Source organism: Sporobolomyces koalae (genome assembly GCF_050403365.1).
Source record: "Sporobolomyces koalae JCM15063 DNA, S_koalae_JCM15063T_v1_ctg12, whole genome shotgun sequence".
NCBI lineage: Eukaryota > Fungi > Basidiomycota > Microbotryomycetes > Sporidiobolales > Sporidiobolaceae > Sporobolomyces > Sporobolomyces koalae.
Window position 1 is genome coordinate 442,017 of NW_027481759.1, and position 20,896 is coordinate 462,912.

General features: G+C 55.5%; 7 protein-coding genes across 7 annotated transcripts; 2 read left to right on the forward strand and 5 right to left on the reverse strand.

Moving 5' to 3' along the window:
• Positions 1-164: 164 nt before the first annotated feature.
• JCM15063_002309 (uncharacterized protein) lies at positions 165-1,561 on the reverse strand (the record flags this gene model as incomplete). The annotated part of the gene is made up of 5 exons (XM_076678212.1): positions 165-802; positions 873-1,014; positions 1,081-1,214; positions 1,300-1,419; positions 1,492-1,561. 5 exons carry the CDS (start codon positions 1,559-1,561, stop codon positions 165-167), a joined length of 1,104 nt encoding a protein of 367 aa, XP_076534810.1.
• Positions 1,562-1,651: 90 nt separating this feature from the next.
• Positions 1,652-2,600, forward strand: JCM15063_002310 (cytochrome b5-like heme/steroid binding domain-containing protein; the record flags this gene model as incomplete). Its single annotated transcript, XM_076678213.1, has 4 exons — positions 1,652-1,669; positions 1,737-2,114; positions 2,184-2,349; positions 2,527-2,600. The coding sequence occupies 4 exons, from the start codon at positions 1,652-1,654 to the stop codon at positions 2,598-2,600; spliced, it is 636 nt and encodes a 211-aa protein (XP_076534811.1).
• Positions 2,601-2,669: 69 nt separating this feature from the next.
• On the reverse strand, positions 2,670-5,189 carry NMT1 (glycylpeptide N-tetradecanoyltransferase NMT1; the record flags this gene model as incomplete). The annotated part of the gene is made up of 10 exons (XM_076678214.1): positions 2,670-2,748; positions 2,811-2,834; positions 2,912-2,925; positions 2,995-3,060; positions 3,136-3,399; positions 3,471-3,951; positions 4,013-4,129; positions 4,195-4,286; positions 4,353-4,477; positions 4,544-5,189. The coding sequence occupies 10 exons, from the start codon at positions 5,187-5,189 to the stop codon at positions 2,670-2,672; spliced, it is 1,908 nt and encodes a 635-aa protein (XP_076534812.1).
• Positions 5,190-5,301: 112 nt separating this feature from the next.
• STT4 (1-phosphatidylinositol 4-kinase STT4) lies at positions 5,302-13,196 on the forward strand (the record flags this gene model as incomplete). The annotated part of the gene is made up of 28 exons (XM_076678215.1): positions 5,302-5,318; positions 5,383-5,539; positions 5,618-5,768; positions 5,860-6,024; positions 6,092-6,675; positions 6,740-7,090; positions 7,165-7,740; positions 7,812-7,958; positions 8,045-8,593; positions 8,660-8,920; positions 8,999-9,160; positions 9,223-9,343; positions 9,413-9,514; positions 9,575-9,920; positions 9,981-10,199; positions 10,255-10,404; positions 10,470-10,612; positions 10,675-10,835; positions 10,900-11,103; positions 11,160-11,337; positions 11,402-11,511; positions 11,573-11,740; positions 11,796-11,921; positions 11,996-12,280; positions 12,353-12,599; positions 12,659-12,690; positions 12,762-13,101; positions 13,177-13,196. 28 exons carry the CDS (start codon positions 5,302-5,304, stop codon positions 13,194-13,196), a joined length of 6,072 nt encoding a protein of 2,023 aa, XP_076534813.1.
• A 364-nt stretch (positions 13,197-13,560) lies between these two features.
• Positions 13,561-16,434, reverse strand: JCM15063_002313 (sodium:solute symporter family protein; the record flags this gene model as incomplete). Its single annotated transcript, XM_076678216.1, has 15 exons — positions 13,561-13,802; positions 13,869-13,932; positions 13,997-14,111; positions 14,178-14,349; positions 14,407-14,486; positions 14,550-14,769; positions 14,828-15,045; positions 15,117-15,355; positions 15,415-15,505; positions 15,566-15,608; positions 15,676-15,739; positions 15,796-15,897; positions 15,968-16,022; positions 16,085-16,153; positions 16,226-16,434. 15 exons carry the CDS (start codon positions 16,432-16,434, stop codon positions 13,561-13,563), a joined length of 1,983 nt encoding a protein of 660 aa, XP_076534814.1.
• An 842-nt stretch (positions 16,435-17,276) lies between these two features.
• Positions 17,277-18,558, reverse strand: JCM15063_002314 (uncharacterized protein; the record flags this gene model as incomplete). Its single annotated transcript, XM_076678217.1, has 3 exons — positions 17,277-17,908; positions 17,972-18,189; positions 18,266-18,558. 3 exons carry the CDS (start codon positions 18,556-18,558, stop codon positions 17,277-17,279), a joined length of 1,143 nt encoding a protein of 380 aa, XP_076534815.1.
• Positions 18,559-19,058: 500 nt separating this feature from the next.
• Positions 19,059-20,617, reverse strand: JCM15063_002315 (zinc-binding alcohol dehydrogenase family protein; the record flags this gene model as incomplete). Its single annotated transcript, XM_076678218.1, has 8 exons — positions 19,059-19,127; positions 19,189-19,320; positions 19,399-19,607; positions 19,678-19,791; positions 19,857-20,018; positions 20,084-20,188; positions 20,256-20,401; positions 20,469-20,617. 8 exons carry the CDS (start codon positions 20,615-20,617, stop codon positions 19,059-19,061), a joined length of 1,086 nt encoding a protein of 361 aa, XP_076534816.1.
• Positions 20,618-20,896: the final 279 nt, after the last annotated feature.

Genomic DNA, 20,896 nt, shown 5'->3' on the forward strand with positions numbered 1-20,896 from the left:
ACAGCCCCTCGAGATCGATCACTCGATTTTCGCGCCTCAACTGTGGTCAAGCAGAACGAGGTGACACGATTGCAACAACAACAAGGCGACGGTCATGCAACAGACAGCTCCAGGTATCGAAAAAAATGCGAAAAAAAACTGCACTTCTATACAGCGTTGGAAGCCTACCGCTTCTTCGGGATGAACAAGCCAGCGGCTGGTTTGGGCTTGCGCAACGGCAGCTGAGACTTGAACGGGCTCACGGGTGGAGCAGATAGCGCACCGGGACAGTCGTTAGTTGGCACAGGTGTTGCAGGCGCAGCAGGTGGCGGAAGTGGCGGCGGTGGTGGCGGAGGTAGAGGACGGCGACCAGGAGGCACAGTCGGAGCACCCGCCCGTCGTGGAAGCTGGGCCACCAGTCGGGCAGGAGATGCCTGTAGCCCTGATGGTGGCGATGTACAGTTCAACTTCGAGGTTTGAGAACGTTCGGCTGGGGGTGGCGATGGAGACAGCAACGTCGAAGAGCGCTTTGTGGTCGTGCGGGTCACAGTCTTGATTGCGGGTCTTTTGTGCAGCGAAGGATCGACCGCGGAGTCGAGGGCAGAAGAATCCGGCGGGTTTGACCGTGCAGCAAAATTCGCTGCAGTGTCCAACACTTTCGAGAAAGGTGCAGGCGGAGGTTTTCGTGCCGAGGGAAAGGCGGATGCGAGTGCGGGCACTTTGCGTGCAGATGGAGCCGGAATCGGTTTGCGTTTCGGAGCATAGACGGCACGGATCGCTTTCGTGCTTGACCGTGCCTTGTCGAGTAGCGACTTTGGTCGCGCTTTGAGACCGACACGCAAGCCTCTGCATTAGAAGCCTGATGGGAACACAATCGCAAAGTTCAAGCTCACCCGATGATGATCCCTGGCTGGAAAGCTTCCTGCGCTTTTCGAGGCGCAGACCGTCGATGCTCTGCACTTGACGGGACTGCTTCTTCTCGTCAATCTCGTTGTACTGTCCGCGCAATTTCTCGAGCACGAGTTTCATCTTGATCTGCGGTGTGATCGGTTCTCGAGTCAGCCAGAGGCGATTTTTTGTCATGCAACTGTCAATACTTGCCTGCTTTTTCTCGTCTTCGTCATAGTACTTGTCCTTCCAACTGGAACCTTCGATCTCGGCTTCGTTGAGCTTGCGATCCTCGACGAGCTTGCGCACTTCTATAAAGTCGTTGATGCACAGCTGCCTCCACAAATCTGTACAGACAAAGTCGTCGCCTTTTCAGTCGCATTTGTCATAGATGGACAGTTCGAACGATTTGGACGCGTCTCGGTCACTCACGGTTCGTATTTGGGGCGATGTGAGGAGCTGCATCTTCGATTTCGGCGAGTTGACCGGCAGTTGATAGCTTGAGGAGGTTCTGTACGAGGTCGTAAGGACAGTCACCTATGTCTCGTACGCCTGGGAGAGGTCACGAGCGGGGTTAGCGATGACATAAAGCCGCGATGAAGGAAAGCAGCGGAGAGCGCTCACTGGGCCAATGAAGTCTCAGGACTTGCTCGCTGACGAGACGCAGCGAAGGTACCGTCGTTGGGGTGTCCATGGGATCGGACGTCGGTACATGCGGCGTTGCTCGTGAGAGTTGTTGACTGATGCGAATCCCTCTTCCCGATCGCGTCTCTAGTGCAGCAGCATGTTCTCTGCGATCACTGTAAGCACCTCGACACCTGCTCTCTGCTCCGTCCGAATGCTGCTCACGCTCGTTCAGCGCGGAATAGAACGCGTTCGGACTCTCGACTCGCGCCGGATCCACCTCGGACTCGTCCATCGCCGAGCCTGGCACGACCGCCGTTCAGTTCCCGGCAGCGAACTCGCAACAGCGAGCGAGAGCCCCGGCAGTCCCGTCCTTCGAGATTTCAGACTCAGACGAGACCAGCGCGCGACTCGGACTCGACGACGACGACGATGACGATGACAGTGATGCCGTAGCGAACTTGCCGACAGTGTCAGTGACAGAGACAGCTGCGCCTTCACTCGCGCCACCGACCACGACGACCAAAGTGCTCAAAGCGCCCAAAGGCAGAGTCCGAGTCGAGAAGGGTTTCTCGCAACTCGATTGGGCCAAGTTGAATCGGTCCGGAGAGGTCGACCTCCGTGTGAGTCTTCCATCGTTCTCACACCGTAGAATCAACTCAGGGGAAAAACTCATCGAAGCGCTTTGATAGGGGGGCGCAACGGAATTGCGCAGGATCTCGACGAGCGAGATGGCGCTGCACAACACGAAAGAGGACTGTTGGCAAGCGTACAACGGCAAAGTGTACAACGTCGGTCCATTCCTCCGGTATCATCCCGGAGGCGGAGGCGAGATGATGAGGGGAGCCGGCAAAGATGGTAAGCGTCGAACAGCTTGCGCTCCTTCCCCTTGCCAGCTCACCACGAACTGATCAATGACCGAAACTTTTTGCCAAACGCGGTTCCAGCTACGCAACTGTTCAGTGAGTTCAATCAAGCGGCGGGTCCGTGCTGAACGCGGATTGCCGAGACTGATCGCGTGTCTACTCTCGACAGTGCTCGCCCATGCCTGGGTCAATTACGAGACTCTGCTCGAGAACTGCCTCATCGGATTCCTTGTGCGGGACTAGTCTGCCGTTGGTTCTTTTGGGTATCGTCTTCATTTGCTTGTTGTATATTCCATCCGCATTTCAGACTCTCTACAGCATGACGACACCAATACCCGAGCCTTGCGCGGCAGGATCGATACCTCCCTCGATAGGTCGAGTGTGGTAATTGCTGCAGAGAACGATCCCGGTCAGAACTGGCCTGTAAGACACACTCGCGAGGAAAAGACTCACTAGAGGTAGAAGTTCAAGAAGCCACTGCGAGAAACAAGTGCAACGGGAGAGCGTCAGCATTCAAAGATCGACCAGCAACAGGATGAACGTTTGCAACTCACTCTCCTCTTCCAAACTGCATGAATAGAGAGAAAACTATCAGCGAGAGAAATTCCGACGAGGCGAGCAAGATGTGCGCGCTCACCTTGAGATTTTCAAGGAACATGGCATTGTCTTGTAGAGTGAGTGCGTTGAGAACATCGAATCCGAGCTGTAAAAGAATACAACCGATGATAAGCATGCTCGTTCGAAGCGGGTCGACAGCTGCAATATTCTCGCGTCTAACCTTTTGCGAGCAGATCATTGCGTCGTGAATGAGGGCGTTGAGGCGCTTCTTGAGCTCGGCGCGTTGTTCAGGGCTCTCCTCCTTCCAGTTGACTACTTTCGTCGCGGTACTGCCATCACCAAGATCCGAAGTCGAGGGCGTAGCGTCGGAAGCATAGTAGAACAGGTATGCAGCATTGACGGCTTGTAGCGGCTTTGACTTAACGGCGGTAGACGGCAGCGAGTAAAGCGAGAACAGGTCGGTGATTCGGTGCGTCTCCGGGTCCTGTCGATCGACGGCCTTGTCAGCTCGTGGATCGCACATCAATGTTTGGGCGCTTGAAGGGGAAGATCTACTTCGACCACATAGGTCCACACTACTTGCTTCGTCCTCTTGCCAGCAACGTCGACTCCGCGACCTGACCACAGTGCATGTTCTACCTCCTTGTTGCTGAGCATCGGAGCGCAGTCGAACCTGGCGAGGTACGCGCGCAAGAGCCTGCTCGCTCGCTTGAGGTCTCGCTTCTCGATCTCGCGTAGTCCCGGAATCGTCGTCTCGTTCGGCACGCGGTAGTACGTCGCCATACGCGCGACCGTCGAATTCCTCGGTACGGCCGAGAAGCCGAGCTTGACCAGCTTGGAAGGGTTCAAGTTGCGGTGGTAGTACTGGCACCGGGTGAAGGGAGTTGGCAGGACGGTGCCCGAGGTGTAGATCGCTTGGAAGATCCCTCTCAGGTGAGTGCGACGCGTCACCTCTTGAATGAGGAGAGGCGCGAGACGCTTCGAGCGCAGCTTTTTGTGGACGACGAGGAAATTGATCTCGGTGCAGCGCTTCGTCCTGAACGTGAAGTACATCAGCACGCTTGTTGCGAAACTCGCAACTTAAGTGAAGAACTCACACCGTGCGGATGCGCAGATCGACGGGAATGCCGGCGATGAACCCAACGAGCTTGTCGCTTGCTGCGACTCGGATTCCGACGTGCCAGTCTGGCACGTAGCCTGGCGGTTTGAGCGCCCTGAAGACGAGCAAGGTTGATTGAGCTCAGCTGCACCACGATCTGAGGAACGCTGGGATGCTTACCATTCGATAAACTCTGCAGCATAGTCGAAACGGAACGATGCGTCGGCATCTTCGACATAGTGATGCGTCAAAAGCTCGTACACTTCCTTCAACTGGTGATACAAAACGAGTCGAATTCAACATGTGCGAACAAGGAGTCGTAAAAGGGGTTCACGAACCTCGTTCGGATTGTTGAGGTCGATGGTGACCCACTTGAAGTCTTTGTGGAGGTCGATGGGTTCCTTGCGGATCTCTTCAGGCTTCTTGTCGGCTTCGAGAGGACCTTCGCGGAGTTCTTCGACGGCTGTTGCAGCTCGACAAAGATGGTTGACACGCTGAGACTGTGCGACGAGAACTGTGCGCTACTCACCCGTGGGATCTTGCGCGACGGGCTGGGTTCTCCAGAACTTGTGCGAGCCCGTGTCTTTCGTCCCTTTGCCCATCAACCCCTTGTTGCCCTTGAGGGTGTCCTCATCGATCTGCAAGAGCTCGATCATGTGGAGCATGTCCTCGCGCGAGACTTTGCCTTCGAGTTCGGGTTTGTCGGCGGTGAATCGGGTGATGACCATGTCGAGCTGTTCGTCGGTCATCTTGAGCGCTTTGCCCTTGCCCTTGGTCGGCTTCGCTGCGGTCGGGGCCGGTGCGGTGACGGACGAGGGTTCCGACTTTTTCGCTGCGCCCGATGACGCGACTCCGGCAATGCGCTGCTTGAGGGCTGACAACGGGAGCTTCTTGCGACCCGCGGGTCCTTTCATGGCGCGACCGGGCACGAGTTTGGGAATCGGGCCCGACGAGGACGCAGCGGTGCTCGGTTCGTCGTGTTCGGGTTCAGGGTCGCTGAACTCGGGCAGATCGCCATCCCGGTATGCGTCTTGGTCTTGCGAAGGGTCCTCGTCTGCAGGCGAGCTCGTGTCGGCTGCAGGCTCCGAGTCGGATTCCAGTTTCGATCGAGCGAGCGTGTCGACGAGTGCGCGCTCGAGAGCGTTCGCGGTCGAGTCGATACCCGAATCCTGCATCGTGCACGAGTCGCGGCTGGGCGTGACTGAGTGTAGAGAGAGAGTCCGTGTTGAGCGATGATTCATTCGACTCGAATCTCGAATCTCTCTTGCGACCCGCACAGCTCGCAAGATGGAGGCTCTCGACTCGTGCGTGTGTACGGAATTGAATATCGACAGCTCGTTCTCACTGACCTGCACTCGTCTACTGCAGCAACTTGTACGCGTCGCTGTTGTCGGCGCTCGCGGACAACTTGTCCAGTTCGAGATCCGCCGAGATTGACCTCCTAACCGCGCCCCTGCATGATCTACCACGTTCAACATCGTCGCAAGACTACTCGAACGGTCCACTACCCCCGGACGAGGTGCTCGTGAGTCGGTTCGGCGACCTTTTCGGGGGGCTTGTGGGGGTCGTCCAGTCCTGACGCATCGCTCGCATGCACTCATAGACGCTCGACCAGTGCGAAGGGATCATCGCGTTCGCAGAGTATGTCCTCTCGAGCAGCGACACGAGCAACGCGGATGCGCACGCCCCGCAGATCATCAACCTTGTCGAGAGCGTTCGAGGATGGATCCTCGACGACACCCTCGGAGCTCGAGGTCAGTCTCTCTCGAAACAGGTGCTCAGGGTGGAATTGGCGAGAGAGCCGAAAGATCAAGAGGTTGATTCGAATCTGCTCATTCCGAACAGCCCTCAAGACGGCTCCCACCATGGACCGGCTCACTCATGCGATTGTCCGAGCCGCACTCGCGATCGCACGATCGACCACAGTCTCATCAACTCGTTCGAGTATCGTCGCCTCAGTGTTCGAGCTACATGCAGGGCTGTTGCGAGATCTCGACACCTTCCGGAACGGTAACGACGAGTGCCTCCGCTCGATCGTCCACATGAAAGACTGATCACCTCCTTGCGTCAAATCTAGGGGAACGACTTGTGGTGCATACCGTGCCAGCAACTCTCGGCCTCGTGCGAGCGATCAAAGCTCCTGCTTCGGCCTTCAGGTTCTCGGCTGCGGACCCTTATCCCGCGTTCCCTCCCTCTTCGAAACCATCTGCCACCCTGGCCGCCATCATCCGAGATACCTCGCGACCACAACTGGACGCCGACCCCGACAGCGATAGGGCACGAGCCCTTCGAGCTGTCATCGCTTACTACGAAGGGAGCGGTACCGCCGGGCTCACGAGTTTGATCGGACCGCTCAGTGCAGTCGAGCTGCTCGTGACGTACTGGTCGAACCTCGCCCTCGCGACCACACCAACCGAATCCGACGCCCCTTGGTCTGCCCTCGCTGCCGATCCTCACTCGACGCTTCCGCCGCTACCGCTCTCGCTCGAAGCGGTCGCTACCCAGACTGCCCAAAGGGCGCTCGAGACGTGGGAAGAGACCGTCACTCGAATCGAAGCCGCGGTCGAGAGTCGCACCGAAGCGGATTTTACCGACGAGGGAGAGCCGGATCCGCTCGAGGACGAAACCATCGGAGCTGGGGTCATCCTCGACGCTTGTCTTGTCTGTACCTTCTCCTTCTTGCGAGTTACTCTGCCTAACATCTGACGAAATTTGGGACTTGCAGCGTCTCGCGACCGTCACGACGGCACTCCTCCCCGCTCAGCCATCACCCGACTTGATCGCCACGCTCGAATCGCTCCTGCTTCCTTCGTCTCTTCCAATACATTCGAGCTCGGCTTCCGACTCCTTGCAACTCACGGCGCTGCAGTCGATTCGGATCCTGTCGCGATCGTCTGCGTTCGCGGCAACGAGAGGGGCATCGGTTGACCTCGTGCGCGAGTTCCTCATGAGCCCCGAACTCGGCAGGTGGTCATCAATCCAGAGCCGCAACCCTTACTCGAGCAACGAACTCGATGTCGAAGAAGCAGGGCCGGCCGAGCTCGTTCGAGTGGCAGCCGAGACCTGGATCGCTCTGGTCTGTCCCTTTCCTCGGCTGCCTCCCATAATGTATTTACAAGCTGACTTTCTACCATCATTGGAAAAAAAAAGCTACCAAACACTACCCTGAGCCGTGCTTCGACACTACAGACTCTCCTCAATCACCTCTCGCTTTTGGCTTCGTTCCACCCCGTTTCGATGCCTCCCTCGCCATCCGAGACCCGAGACTCCTCCCCGACCGCCTCTGTCCGTCAGCACCAAGTCCCTCGAGATCGAGAGATCAGTCCGGCCCGTACCGGACAAGCGATCAATGCAGTTCATGCGATCGGCATCCTCGCTCGCGAGCCCGTCGCAGGCGCCTCGGATTCGAAACATTCGAGCGAGCCATTGCGGCTCGCGCAATCGGCATTGCAGCGACTCGTCACAACTCCGACCGCTTCCGATGCACTCGTGATTGCCGGAATTGGCGAACTGGCACTGATCGCCGAAACGCTCGTCATGTCGCGAACGGCAGGATCAGAGACACTCGCAACGGAGATCAAAAGCGAATTCCGCGAGATCGGTCGCACGGTGGGCGCCGTCGGCAGAGGTGCAGTTTTGAACCCTGCTGGTGGGGTGAAAGCCGACGATGCGCACTTTGATGAGAGCGACGAAGGAGGAAACAAAGAGGATGCGGTGTTTCGAGCTGTGAGAAGACTTTCTTCCTCACCACCTCCCACGACTGCGACTGGAAAATAGTTGAACTCTTTGCTGTCCAGGCGGTTCGAGCGCTCGACAAGCTAGGTCAAGTCGCGGCACAAAGCGAGTCCGAGTTGGGAGACGATTTCCTCATCGAGGTCCTCACCCTCTTTGTCCATCGCGGGACGACCGACTCGGAAGCGGGACAGAAGTTCACGCCAGAACGCGTAAGTCGCGAGTTGCGCCTTTCGACCCTTCTTGAATTTCACTGTCTGATGCAAGCGCAAGCGCGCTCATGCTTTCCCCTCCATAGCGCTCTGCTGCCCTTGCAGGTCTCCTTCCAGTCATTGCTTCGTACCTTCGACTCGCACACTTCTCACCGACCTCGATTCACTCTTCGACCCTCTCTGCCCTATTCCGCTCATTCTGGTACATCTGCCTCTTGTCCGGGCTGTTCTCGCGTCGTCAAACTAGGCGCACGAGAACGAGCCTCACGAGCATCGCCCAACGAGCTCCACCCCTCGTGCTCAGCAGCGTCGGCCATGGATCGCTCGGCAATGGAACCGGCAGTGGAGATGTATGGGTTGAGATCGAGGCTCAGATCAACGGCGCTCTCAAGAACAATCCCGGAGCCATGTCGATCGAAGCGGTTCGGGGGGACCTCGCGACTGCGATCCCTTCACAAGCCGGTTCGGCTCGATCAGTCTCGGCCGCGCAGGCGGTTTTCCTCGCGACGATCCTTCGTCTCGAGACCCTTCGTGCCGAAGCCGGCGTCGTGTCACCCATCTTCGAGTATCTCAAGATTCCGAGTCTTGCAAAAGAGGCCGGAATGGGCGACTGCCTGAAATCGATCGGCGAAAAAGTATGTTCTGCCATACAAGTTACCACCAGCAAAATGCGCTTTGTGCTGATTCTCATCGTGTTCCAGGTCCTCACGACTTACATCTCGACCCTCTCCCGACTCGTACCGGACCATGCGGTTCCGGTGACGCGAACGACCGAAACGCTATGCGCTCTGCTATACCGCTCTGCTGATCCGGCGCCCGAAGTACGCTCGACCGCGCTGAGTTACCTCAACGAATTGTTCCCGAGCTTCCCGAGTCTATTATTCGAAAAGGCGGTGGTCACCACGATGCTCGAGCTCCTGACTGTCTTGCGGAGATCGTGCTTTTCCGAATTTCTTGACGAGGTGAGTGATCTTTTTTTTCCCGCTGCTTCTGATCCTCGGGGACTGATTTCTCTGGGCCGGCCGTTCTTCTCCTTATAGTACACCCCGACCTATACCTTTTCGACCGCTCATGTCTCTCTCACGCTTCCAGACGATTATCCCCTTCGTCAACGTATTCTGCGAGATCTTCACAGCAACGTCCGCGCGTGGTTGAAGACGGGCTTGACCAGGAGTCCCGAGGCAATGAAAGGGTTACTCATGGTGAGCTTCGTCTCCCTCCTCGACTTGAGCGAACTCTGGCTCAACAGGTGCAACTGTAACAGCACTACATCGAAGACTCGTCGTCAGGAACATTGCGAATGCCGAGTATTGTCGCAGAAGACGAGATGGGCAAATCGGTTGCGCTCGACATGGTCAGAACCCCTCCGGCCAACGGCAAGAGCGGTAGGCTACAATCTCCTCGCCTTCATCCGCGCTCTATGTTTCCGACTCATTGTGTTCGTGATCAAACAGCTTCCCTTCCGGCTTGGGGCAACTGGACCGTCGACAGTTCCGCAACGTTCGCCTCAACGTTCGCAGCCAAGAGCTACTTTGGAGGCGAGGCCGCAAGAAGCGGTTAGTCTGTAAACTGACTCCGTGCAGATCCCGTGATACTGACTGGATGTGATTTCATAGGAGATCCTGGACGAGCAAGCGTTCTCGGTCGACTCGAAGATCTCTCGGCTCAAATTGACAACCACAAGCTGCACTACAAGCTTCACGAATTGCGAGATCTGTTCTTCGCTGCAGGAGGTCATCTGGTCCAGTCTTCGCGTACACGACCCGATCCCGAACTTTTGCATCTTGTCGTCTCTCTACCCGTTCGCATCTACACCGAAGCATCCATCAATGCTGCTCAAGATGTTTGGACCTGGATCGTCGATTCGCGCAGCGAGCTCGAAGGCCGTCTGATTGCAGAGGTTGTCGAAGCTTGGTCAAAGACGATCGAGGCGGAACAAGGTCTATTCTCCAGATCTCTCGAGCGAGTCGATTTCTCTCTTCGCAATGCCCCTATCTTGCTCAGACAATTCTTCGTCAACAGTCTCGACAATCCGCTTAATCAGGAGACTCAGTTCACTCCGACCGACAAAGCTGCGCTCACGAAAGAATACCTTTCGGCCTCCCGCCTGTATGCTCCGATGACTGGCATGCTCGACTTCCTTTCGAGTCGCTTCCAGGCCTTCCGATACCGGGACTCTGATCTCGTCCTCGCGTGTATGCGCCTCGTCGACCGCTGTCTGGACAATATTCATCTCTGGACGTGAGTCTTTCGCCCTTGAATGGCAGTAGCGCAAGCTGATGCTTCCTCCGTTCAGTCATCACGCCTTGTCTCGCGAGCTTCGATTCCGATTTCTCGCTTTCGGCTTCTGCATCGTTCAGGGCAGCGAAATCGAGCGCAGCGCCGAACTCAACTTCCGGAACAAGCTCTACGACGCAGTCTTTGACTGGTTTTCAGTCCGTCCTGCGTGAGTCGTTCCAAGTCGCCACAAAGAGAGTATTCGGGTTCTGATGTACCGTTCCGAATCCAAAGATGGTCATTTGGAACGAACCGGATACAGATCAAAGCTGATCTTCAGGCTATCGAGGAAATGTTGACCATTGTCGAGAATGATTTCGTATCTCTTGCTCTGAGCAGTACGAGCTCTCCTTTGGATTCACCTTCCACGCTTCCTCGTAAGTGACGCGAGCCTGATCAAGCTCACCGGAATGTCGCGGCTCATTGCACCCTGAAACAGAGCGGATCAGCGTGTCGCGAGCACAATCCGAGCACGATACTCGGAAAGAACTCGCCAAGGTACTCTTAAGCGACGAAGCAGATCGTTTGCGGCTCTGGCTCAACCCGACGCAGGAGTCCAAGCGAGGTCCGATCATGTCTGCTACCGGACAATCACCCGATGTGAGTCTTTCGAGAACAGATGTCCAAGATTCCGTACTCATTCCAGGTTCCTTCCGGCATACAGCGAATGGTCAAGCTGGCTCGCTTTGCTTGGCGGAAATGGCCCAAAGTCACGGTCCATCTTCCCGATCGCTTCAAGTCTCCGCTTCTCAGCAACGAAATTACGGAACTCGTTCGATCGGATCCGCTCACTGTGCAGGATTCGCCTCATGCTCTCGCATACTTCCTCGACGATGGCATTCCTTCTGAAAGTCGCTCCAAGCTACGGGTGAGTGATCGCTTTCTGGACCGCAGCTCTGTGCTTACTTTTCTGTTTCCCAACAGCACTTGCTTTACTGGGCGCCCGTCGCGGTCCCAGAAGCCCTGCGCTTCCTCTTCCCCAAGTATCAAGGTGATCCGATACTCCTTCAATACGCCCTACGAGTCCTCGAGCATCACCCGGTCGGTATCACCTTCTTCTACATCCCACAAGTCGTTCAAGCTCTCCGGACAGATGCTCTCGGTTAGTCCACAGATTGATGACACGCGAATGAGAAAGCCAAACCTGACGCTCGATTACAATTCAGGATACGCCGAGCGATTCATCTTCGAGACTTCGAAGATTTCGCAGCTCTTCTGCCACCAAATCATCTGGAACATGAAGGCGAACGCTTACCGTGGCGACGATGCTGAAGAGGTGAACGCTTCCTCCGGCTCTACCCTGGCTTTTCCGCTGACAAAGCATCGCGAGAGAGCAGGAGGATCCGATGAAGCCGACACTCGATCGCGTCGTTGACATGATCGTCGAGTCTCTCTCTGGAGAAGCTCAAGATTTCTACAACCGCGAATTCTCCTTTTTCGACGAAGTGACATCGATTTCGGCCAAGCTCAAGCCTTTCATCAAGTCGAGCAAGGCCGAGAAAAAGGCGAGCAACCCCGAGAGGCTCAATTCACGGCTGAAGCTGACAGATGGACTCACAGGCTAAGATCGACGAAGAAATGGCAAAGATAAAGGTTGATGTTGGGGTCTACCTTCCGAGTAACCCCGACGGTGTCGTCGTAGACGTCAATCGCAAGTCGGGCCGGCCTTTGCAGAGTCACGCCAAAGTCAGTCTCTCAACCTCGTCCTGCCTTGTGCTGCTGTAAATTGACACGCTGAATTAATTCGCTTTCGCTGGTAGGCTCCCTTCATGGCGACTTTCAAGGTCCGGCGACAGAAGGATCAGGAGGATGTCTCAGACCTGACCGCACAAGATGAAATCATCGATCTGCAAGAGACCGATGGTGCCGGACCGAAGAAGAAGCAAGACTACGATACTTGGCAGTCCGCAATTTTCAAAGTCGGAGATGATTGTCGTCAAGACGTGCTCGCCCTACAAATTATCGCCATGCACAAGAACATCTTCAACTCTGTCGGCTTGGATCTGCTCGTGACACCCTACCGAGTGACAGCGACCGGTCCAGGGGTACGTAGCGGATGCGTTCACTCGATCATCGCGCGCGGACTCAGTATTGACAACGGTTCTGTGCTACCTCAGTGCGGTGTCATTGACGTCGTGCCGAATGCGACATCTCGTGACGAGATGGGACGGGCCAAGATCAACGACCTCTTGAGCTTCTTCACAATGAAATATGGCCCTGTCGAGTCGATCGAGTTCCAGAAGGCGAGAACAAACTTTATCCAGTCAATGGCAGCGTACTCGCTCCTTTGCTATATTATTCAGATCAAAGATCGCCACAACGGCAATATCATGGTCGATGGTCGGGGTTGCATCACGCATATTGGTAAGTCTCTTGTCTAGGCTTCGAAGATTCTATTTCTGACCGCGATCGACCTGTTCCAGATTTTGGCTTCCTTTTCGATATCGGTCCCGGAGTGAGCCCTTGATTTTCCCCCTTTCCCGCTGCGAAAGTACAGAAAGCTGACCTCCAGCTGTGAATGTCCAGGGAATCAAATTCGAGCCTAATTCCTTCAAGTTGTCCCATGAGATGATCGTGTTGATGGGAGGTGGCGACTCTCCGGGATACCGCATGTTTGTCGACCTAACCATCAAGGCGTTCTTGGCTTGCCGACAATACGCCCACGAGATCGTACACACAACCTCGCAGATGCTCTCGGCTGAGTTCCCGTCGTTCAAGGGAGAGCCGACTATGGACCGCCTCCTGGAACGCTTCCGCCTCGACCTCTCAGAGAAAGATGCGGCCAAGTACATGATCTCGGTCATCAAGAATGCATACGAGAACCGCATGTCGATCGTCTACGACGAGTTCCAGAGGATCACAAACGGTGAGATAATTGTTGCTGCAACGCTTCACTTCATTCTGAATGGAATTACTGACTTTCATGAGACGCATATTGCAGGCATTCCCTACACACGCTAGTGCGGCCCTGTTTTTACATTAGGTACCCTTTGTTGCTTGTAAAGCCTCCCCCTTGGCCAAAATTCCTTGCTGTATCATCGGACAAACATCTTACCCGAGAGTTGAGAGCACAAAGCCGACCTCATAGACAAAAGCTACGTGCGGTGTACAGCTTCCTCACTCTCGTTCTCCTTCCCACGCTTGAAGGCAGAAAGTATGTTTTTCGCTTCTTGCTATCATGAAAGCGCAATACTCAGTAAGTGCACGAGGAGCAAGGCTGTCAGGCATACGACAGATCGATAGGGGAACACGATACATATATTGATCCAGCACAATCTATCACAAGCTGATCCCACAGAGAACCCAGGAAAATTGAACATCTAAATCAAGATGACCTGGCAAGCGCGACCACCTGACTGTCCCCATCCTTTTCCTTGACTGAGCCACCTTCAACGATAGTTTCGACCGATCCACGACGATCCTGAGTGGTACCCTTGAAACCCCCAGTAAAGAATGACTTGGCGAGGTCATACAACTCGCGGTGAGATTCGAGGATGGGCAGCACGCCTACGGCAAAGAGGGTGAAGAATGCCCACGCGCCGCTAACAGCAATCCAACCGATGAAGACTGCATAGTGCCATAGTCAGTTTGGAGCTAGCAACCAAGCAAGCAGAAATTGAAAGCGTGACTCACATTTCTTGGAGAAGACGTATTCAGTACCGTACATCGGAAGAGGCCAGAGGATGAAGATAGCGAGCTAGAGGACAGAAAGGTGCATCAGCAAATGATTTGCACAGATTAATCGGGAGGTTCCAGCTTACGAAGAGGAAGAGTGCAGCCCCTCGAGCGAACCAGGCCGCTTTCCGTAGTTTGTCGGGATTGTAGCCATTCTTGTAGCCTTGCTCATCCACGACGGAGAGGGGAGAGTCCCAATGACTGTCGAGAGATCCAAGTCAGCAAAAGCAAGGGGGAAAAAGTCCTTCGGTAAGACGAGGTACTAACTAGTTGGCAGGACGAGCGAAAGCGAGAACAACGGTGACGAACGCGGAAACAGCGATACCGGTCAAGCACCCGTAGAGGCAAGCGTCTACGGAGCCAGTCGAGACGAGATCAACCGAGCCAAAATTGCGTTTTGCGATCGCAAGCCAGGCTGCGACTCCACTGACGAAGCCAACTAAAAAACCCGATTCATGAGCTCGTGATTTGAAAGCAACAACTTGAGAGAGCTTACGCCAGATGGACAACCCGGCAGAGAGAGATCCGGGACGATCCGAGAAGAAAGTTGCGACTAGTGGGGGCAATCCAGGTCCACTGTAGGTGATTGGCGTCAGTACAGGCGAGCAAGATTTTGATGATGAGTCTAGCAGGACTCACGTGAAAATACCTGTGAAATTGTAGAGGAACCCGAGATCGACGCCACCGCCATACAAAGCGGACGCGAACCCAGCCGTGAACAGCGAAAAGCCGATGACGGCAAGATGAGAAGCTTTCAAGAGCTGGGCATCGGTTGCTTTCGGGCGCAGATAGGTTTTGTAAACATCGAAAGAGAGCACAGTCGAAACTCCCATCAATTGGGAAGAGATCGCACTTGTGCCTGGAAAAAGAAGAAGAGTCAGTGTAGCACAACTCTACAGCCGAGGAAAGAAACGTACAGCTCATGAACATGAGAAGCAAGACAGCAGCGGCACCACTCTTGCCCAAGATGGCCTCGGCGGCAAATGGAAGCACGAGACCAGCAGAGACCTCGTCGGCAGTCATGCGGCGCGGGAACGTCGGGAAGGCGCTCGTGTGTTCGAGAGCGACGGCAACCAATCCCATTGTTGTCGCGAGCGTGAAGGGAGAAGCGATCCATGCGAGTCCTCCGAGAATGCTGTTTCCCAATTCGAGAGATGAGCTTCCAGGCGACGACAGATTGGTGGCAGGAGAAACGCAGAGACGTACTAGCCTGGAACAGCATCTTCAGGAGCTGCAGCGACACCTTTTGCGTAGAAACTGTTGTCGAGGAAGACGACTCCAGTGTACTCGAGCAAGGACAAGATGGCGAATTTGAGCGCGCCGAGAGAACGAATCGTCAAGTACGAGTTCTCGTAGGTTGCGGCATCATGGTTTCGAGCTTGCGCGGCAATCAGGAGGTCGTACATTTTGGAGGGACTGCCGATCAAGTCTGAAGTCGTATATGTCTGAGCAAGATGGGCAAGGGTCAGTCTAGGTTGGCTCAGATCGTGACCGGCGATCTCACCTTGAAGTAGAACACGAGAACAAGGATGAATATAACAACAGTGTGCACGTAGTCGGTCAAGAGAGTAGCGCGGAGGCCTCCTCGGAGTGTGCTATGCAGGCAAGCCGATGGTAAGCGGTTGGTTTCGAGAATGGCTACAGAGCGAGCTCACTAAGCCGCGACGGAAGCCGGAAGTAGCCACAAGGATGCATAGACTGTGAGACGCGGATGTGAGCGGGCCCGAAAGAGACGATTGGCTAGCTGACAGAGCAAACTACTTACTGGACATTCCGGTCAAGGAGTTGATTGCTGCGGCACCTCCGACGAGAATCGAAGACACAACAAGCTGTGGTATGTCCATGAGCAAGGGTACAGGAGTTTCGCATAGCTGAGGAAGCTCACGATATTGGCCGCCAAGGCAAAGAACATGTAGGTCAGATGCACAAAGGTGCCATATCGAACGCGCAAGACCTCGAGAAAGGTGTGCGCGTTCGGTGCTTTGCGCTAAACGTCGATCGCAAAGCTACGTCAGCATGAAGCTCTCGATGGAGAATGGAGGTGATGGCTGGCTCACCTTTGCTTGGATCGCAAGATTCGAGTAGGCCATGATTTGCGTCGAATTGCAGGTCCTGGCGCAGACGGGCGAGATCAGTAGGATGATACTCGAGGCAACTATGGAAGGTAGACTCACGCGTAGAAGAGGGAACCTGCGACCCCGTACTGGTAGGCGACAACGCAAGAGCTCAGAAGCGTCGTCGACCTGGAAGCACTCGTGTGTCAACGAGACTGCTCGGATGGATGCTAGACAGCGCCAAGAAGAAAGAGGGCATACCAGGTCCAACTCGAGACGACTCCGGCAGCGGTGAGGCCGGTCTTGAGGGAACGTTTCGCAACGGTGAACTCTTCATTGTCGTCTGAAGTGCCCGACCTTGAGAGCAGGGCAGAGATGCCGATCATCCCGAGTGCGAACAGGGCACCCAAGCCTATGACGACTCCATAGCCGGCTCCCTGTGACAAAGGAATCGAAGGAGAACTTGACATGGTTGAGAAGGTTTCGCGCGAGCTCGAATGAAGCACAGGCGATGAAGAAGAAGGAAGGTACTACTGGGAGCACTGCTTCCTGCTATCATTGCCCCATTCCGCACAGAGTCAATCGCCAACCCCAGGAATTGTGTGCTCTGGGATCAGAACGGACGGCGATGGCGAAATGAGTGCGATCGACTAAAGAAATGGAATGTCGTGATCCCACGTTGGCCGACACGCTAGTGATCGATGTGCCTCGGCTGGGTTGGACATGATCGAGTAAGCTTCGGAATAGCGATAAGCCAGCTCGGGGAGTATGAGGTGCGAACGAGCAGAAATGAGGCAAGTCATGATCGGACCGAGGACCTGCGTTTGAGAGCTGCATGAGCTGCGACCAGAGCCAGTGCGCCGTAGATTGACGACCGAGCTGACGGAACACTTCGGACACGACGAGGGTGCTATCGAGACAAGAGTTGCAGGACTGCGCGACCGAACAGACACGAGCTGCGGACAGCACATCTGCTTCGAGGAGCAGAGTCGGAGCTCCACGTGGCTCGATTGATGGACCGGGGAGCGAGCTGTGCAAGGATAGCGCAAGATGAGCGATCAACAATCGAACGAGTTGACGAGGCAAGCTGGCGCCCACGAGCATGGCTTGGTCGAGGCCATGCAGAACATCAGTCTAAGCATGGCAGAGTGCGGCTTTGCAGGCTCAAAGATAGCGCCCGAACAATCACTTCGCAACGAGGATCTCGCGCTTTCGAATTCTACTTGTCATGATCCGAGTTCAAGTGATTCCTGTGGTCACCCGCCAACCTTTTCTACATGGATACAATGACACTGCAAGACTATGATTACGTTCATTGGTAGATCGCACCCGACTTGGCAATCTCGAATTCAGCATCGAGACCCCGTCCTTCCTTCTCGAGTTGCTTGACGAGCGGGATCACCTTGTTGCCAAACTCTTCGAGTTCTTCCTGGAAGTTGACGAACGCGACGAGAATGTGATCGATCCCGAGCGAGCGGAACAAGAGGATGCGGTCGGCGATTTGTTCGGCAGTTCCAATCAATCGCGACTTGAACCCATCGTTGAACTGCACGAGTTGTTGCGCGTCCGAGTTGGACCACATGCCTTTCCCCTCCTTCGAAGATTGACCTGCTTGTTGCACCTCTTTCGCGAACGCTGCAACGGCAGGTTTGTCCGACAACCTTTGAATCTCGTGCAACACGGCGGCGGCCTCCTCCTCCGTATCGCGCAGGATCACGAACGCGTTGACACCGAACTGGACTTGGTCGGTGCGTCCTTCCTCGATCGCTCGTTTCTTCGTGTCCTCAATCAACTCGCGAAAGTCGGAGATCGTGCCCTGTCCGTTCAAGAGGAGAATGTCTGACACCCTCGCGGCCATGCCCCGAGCATCGGCAGAGTTGCCTCCTTGGTAGATCGTTGGAGGGACCGCCGGTTTCGGGCTGAGGGCAAAGTCTCGGAATTGATCTGTACCCCGACAGGTCAGAATCTCTCGATCGGCAGCATCGAGAGACAACAATTCAGACGTACAAAAGTCGCCTCGGAACGTGAACTCCTTCTCGGTCCAGAGCCCTTTGAGCACTTGGATGAACTCCTCGCTGCGGCGGTACCGCTCGGCGTGTTCGAGCCACGGTTGGTTCTGCTTGGTAAACTCGGTCTTGAACCACCCGCTCACGACGTTGATCGCGACGCGACCGGACGAAATGATGTCGATCGTCGTCAGTTGCTTCGCCGCGAGGAGTGGGTTCCTACACACGATAGTTCCCGAAGGAACGGATCAGAGACGGTACACGAGTCTAGAGCGCAAACTCTCGCGGCACTCACCAAGGACCGGGAAGGATCGCAGCGACGACTTTGAGCTTTTCGGTGTGTTCAAGCAAGTGCTGAGTGAACGTGACACTCTCGTGTTGGAACTCGGCGCCGTATCCCGCCGTGAACCTGATTTGAGTCAAGGCCCATTCGAAGCCAACGCGTTCGGCAGTCTGAGCGAGTTTGCGATTGTATGCCGGAGTCCAGTCGGTGGTCGAAGGGATCTTGGATGCGATGAGGCCTCCCGAGATACTCGGAACCCAGAATCCGAAGGAGAGGGAAGATCTGGCAGAGGAAGCGTCGGGCATAGTCTCGAGGTTGGGGATGTGTGAAGTGCTGAAAGCGAGGTGCAAGCCATAGATCGAGACTCGCGGAGAGAGATAGAGAGACTAAAGGCGGAGGTTGCGTCAACCGCAGACACGAAGGCGACATTCCGACAGGCGGACGCTAGCTTGTCGCAGATCTACTGCGGTACCGGTCGAGACTGGGCAGGTCTCTTCTGTAAGCCGAGTGCGCTCATGTTGCGCTTCGGACCTGTCCGCCAGCCCAGTGCTAGGCAGCGGGACAGCTGGAGGAGATGTCAATCAGAGCGATTCGGGAGATCGACCTTGTCCAGCTATGACAGCAGTCCTGTGCATGCACGAGGGGCTAGACAGGTTCAAGCGCGCGAGTCAAGCGAGTCAAGCGAGTCGACAGAGGCACTAGGAAGCTGAAGATGAGCGAAGTCCGATGAGACAAAAGTTCGCTTAGTTACAACCCGCTCGCTTAATACATATGTACAATGTTCTCAAGCGACAGCATGAAACCCTCAGGGGATGCCAGTGACAACAATCCGACCAAACGAGATCTGCCCGGTTCGCAACTTGTCCAACCCTTCCTGTGAACGCACACGATCCGAGATCAGTAGGCGCACACAGAGTCAGCTACGGAAAGCCTACGTTGACCGCAGCGAGACCGCCCTCGATCACCGTCACTGACGGAAGCACGAGCTCGTCCGACTCGATCAGATCCTCAATCAGCCTCATCAAACCGCGACCGACCCGAGCATTCGTATGAAACGTCTTTATGGGCTGCACTCGACATGAAACGCGTCAGGCGCGAAAACAAGATCACCGACGGGAATACTTTGGGGCGGAGAAGGAGCTTACGACCGCTCTTCCATGCACACCCGACCGCAGTTGTTTCGGCAGACCCGACAAACCCACGATCCAACTTTCTCCTGTACTCGAGAGTGCTTCTTGAGCGTATGCGGCAGTCTGCGCGCCAACGCAGTCGAGCGCGAGCTTGAGCGAGTCGCCGGTCAAGGCTCGAACCTCCGCGATCGCCTGCACCGGGTCATGACGATCGACAACGTGATCTGTGGGCATTGCGTCAGCACATCGATAGAGACCGACCTCGAGGCGGTCTTTCGAAGGGGGTTCACGTACCGACCCCGATCGCTTGTAACCGTTCCCCATGCTTCTTCTCGCAAGCGACCGCGATGACCCGCAGTCCTGCGATGCGCGCAAATTGACACGCAAAATAGCCCGTCACGCACGAAGCTAGCACGATTCCTCACGTCAGCTGGAGTGCGAGCCGAAATGAGGAAGTCACTTTTTGGACTGACCTCCCCAAACTAGGATATAGTCTCCTCGTTCGGCTCGAGGTGGAAGAGTCGCAGGGTCGAGCTCGCCTTCACTGCCGTCGTTCCAAGCGAACGAAGCAAAGTTGCGAATCGTCAATCCGAGAGCGCTCGAGAGCGCGATGGCAGCTGTCGACGCGCCTACCCCTGCATGCAAAGTACTCTGTCAGTACTAAACGAATCGCAAATATCACAAGCGAAGCGGAACGAACCGAGAGCGGCGCTTTGCTCGATCGAGACGCTCGGAGGTGCCAAACCGAGACAATGTTCAGATGCGACTGCATACTGTTGGAACGAACTCGTGCGATAATCTCGGTCTGAAACGGAGTCAACGAAGATTCGTTTGTGAGTCGATCGAAAAGAGAATGGGAGAACAGGATGTACAGTTGGTCGATACGGCAAACACTCGATCCCCGACCTTGTAACGTTCGACTCGGCTTCCAATCTTGACGATCGTACCCGCGAGGTCGCGTCCGTTCAGTGCCGGCAGAACTGGAAGCGCAAAGTTGTAGAGCACGCTCTTGTAGTCACTGGAGGAGACATGCGTTGGTCAGTCGAGGCTCGAGCAGATTGATGAGGAGGATCCGAGAGACGGACACTGGGTTCAAGCCGACAGCCTCGACGCGCACGAGTACTTCATCGTCCGAATTGAGCGTGGGGATGGGCGTTGACTCGAGCTGGTACGCCTGCCGAGGACCGTGAACAAGTAGGGCTGATTGCGTCGGCGGGAGGGTATCGACGGGCATTTCTCAAAGGTACAGGTCAGTCTCGGATGATTCGTCGAAGAGAATCACCAGACCAGCTTGATTGGAGCGAGGGCTGACACGCAGGCGCAGGTTTATTTTGCGATAAAGTACGTCGAACAGAGATTCTTGCCCTTTGCGCCATCGAGCCAGAGATTGCGGAACGTGGGCATCGGAAGGTCTGGCTGCGCTCGGCGAGATCGGATCTCGACGAAATACTTTGGTTAGGCGTGACACCGGAATCGGTGAGAACGGGCCACAGCGCTGTTTGCGACGTTGCGG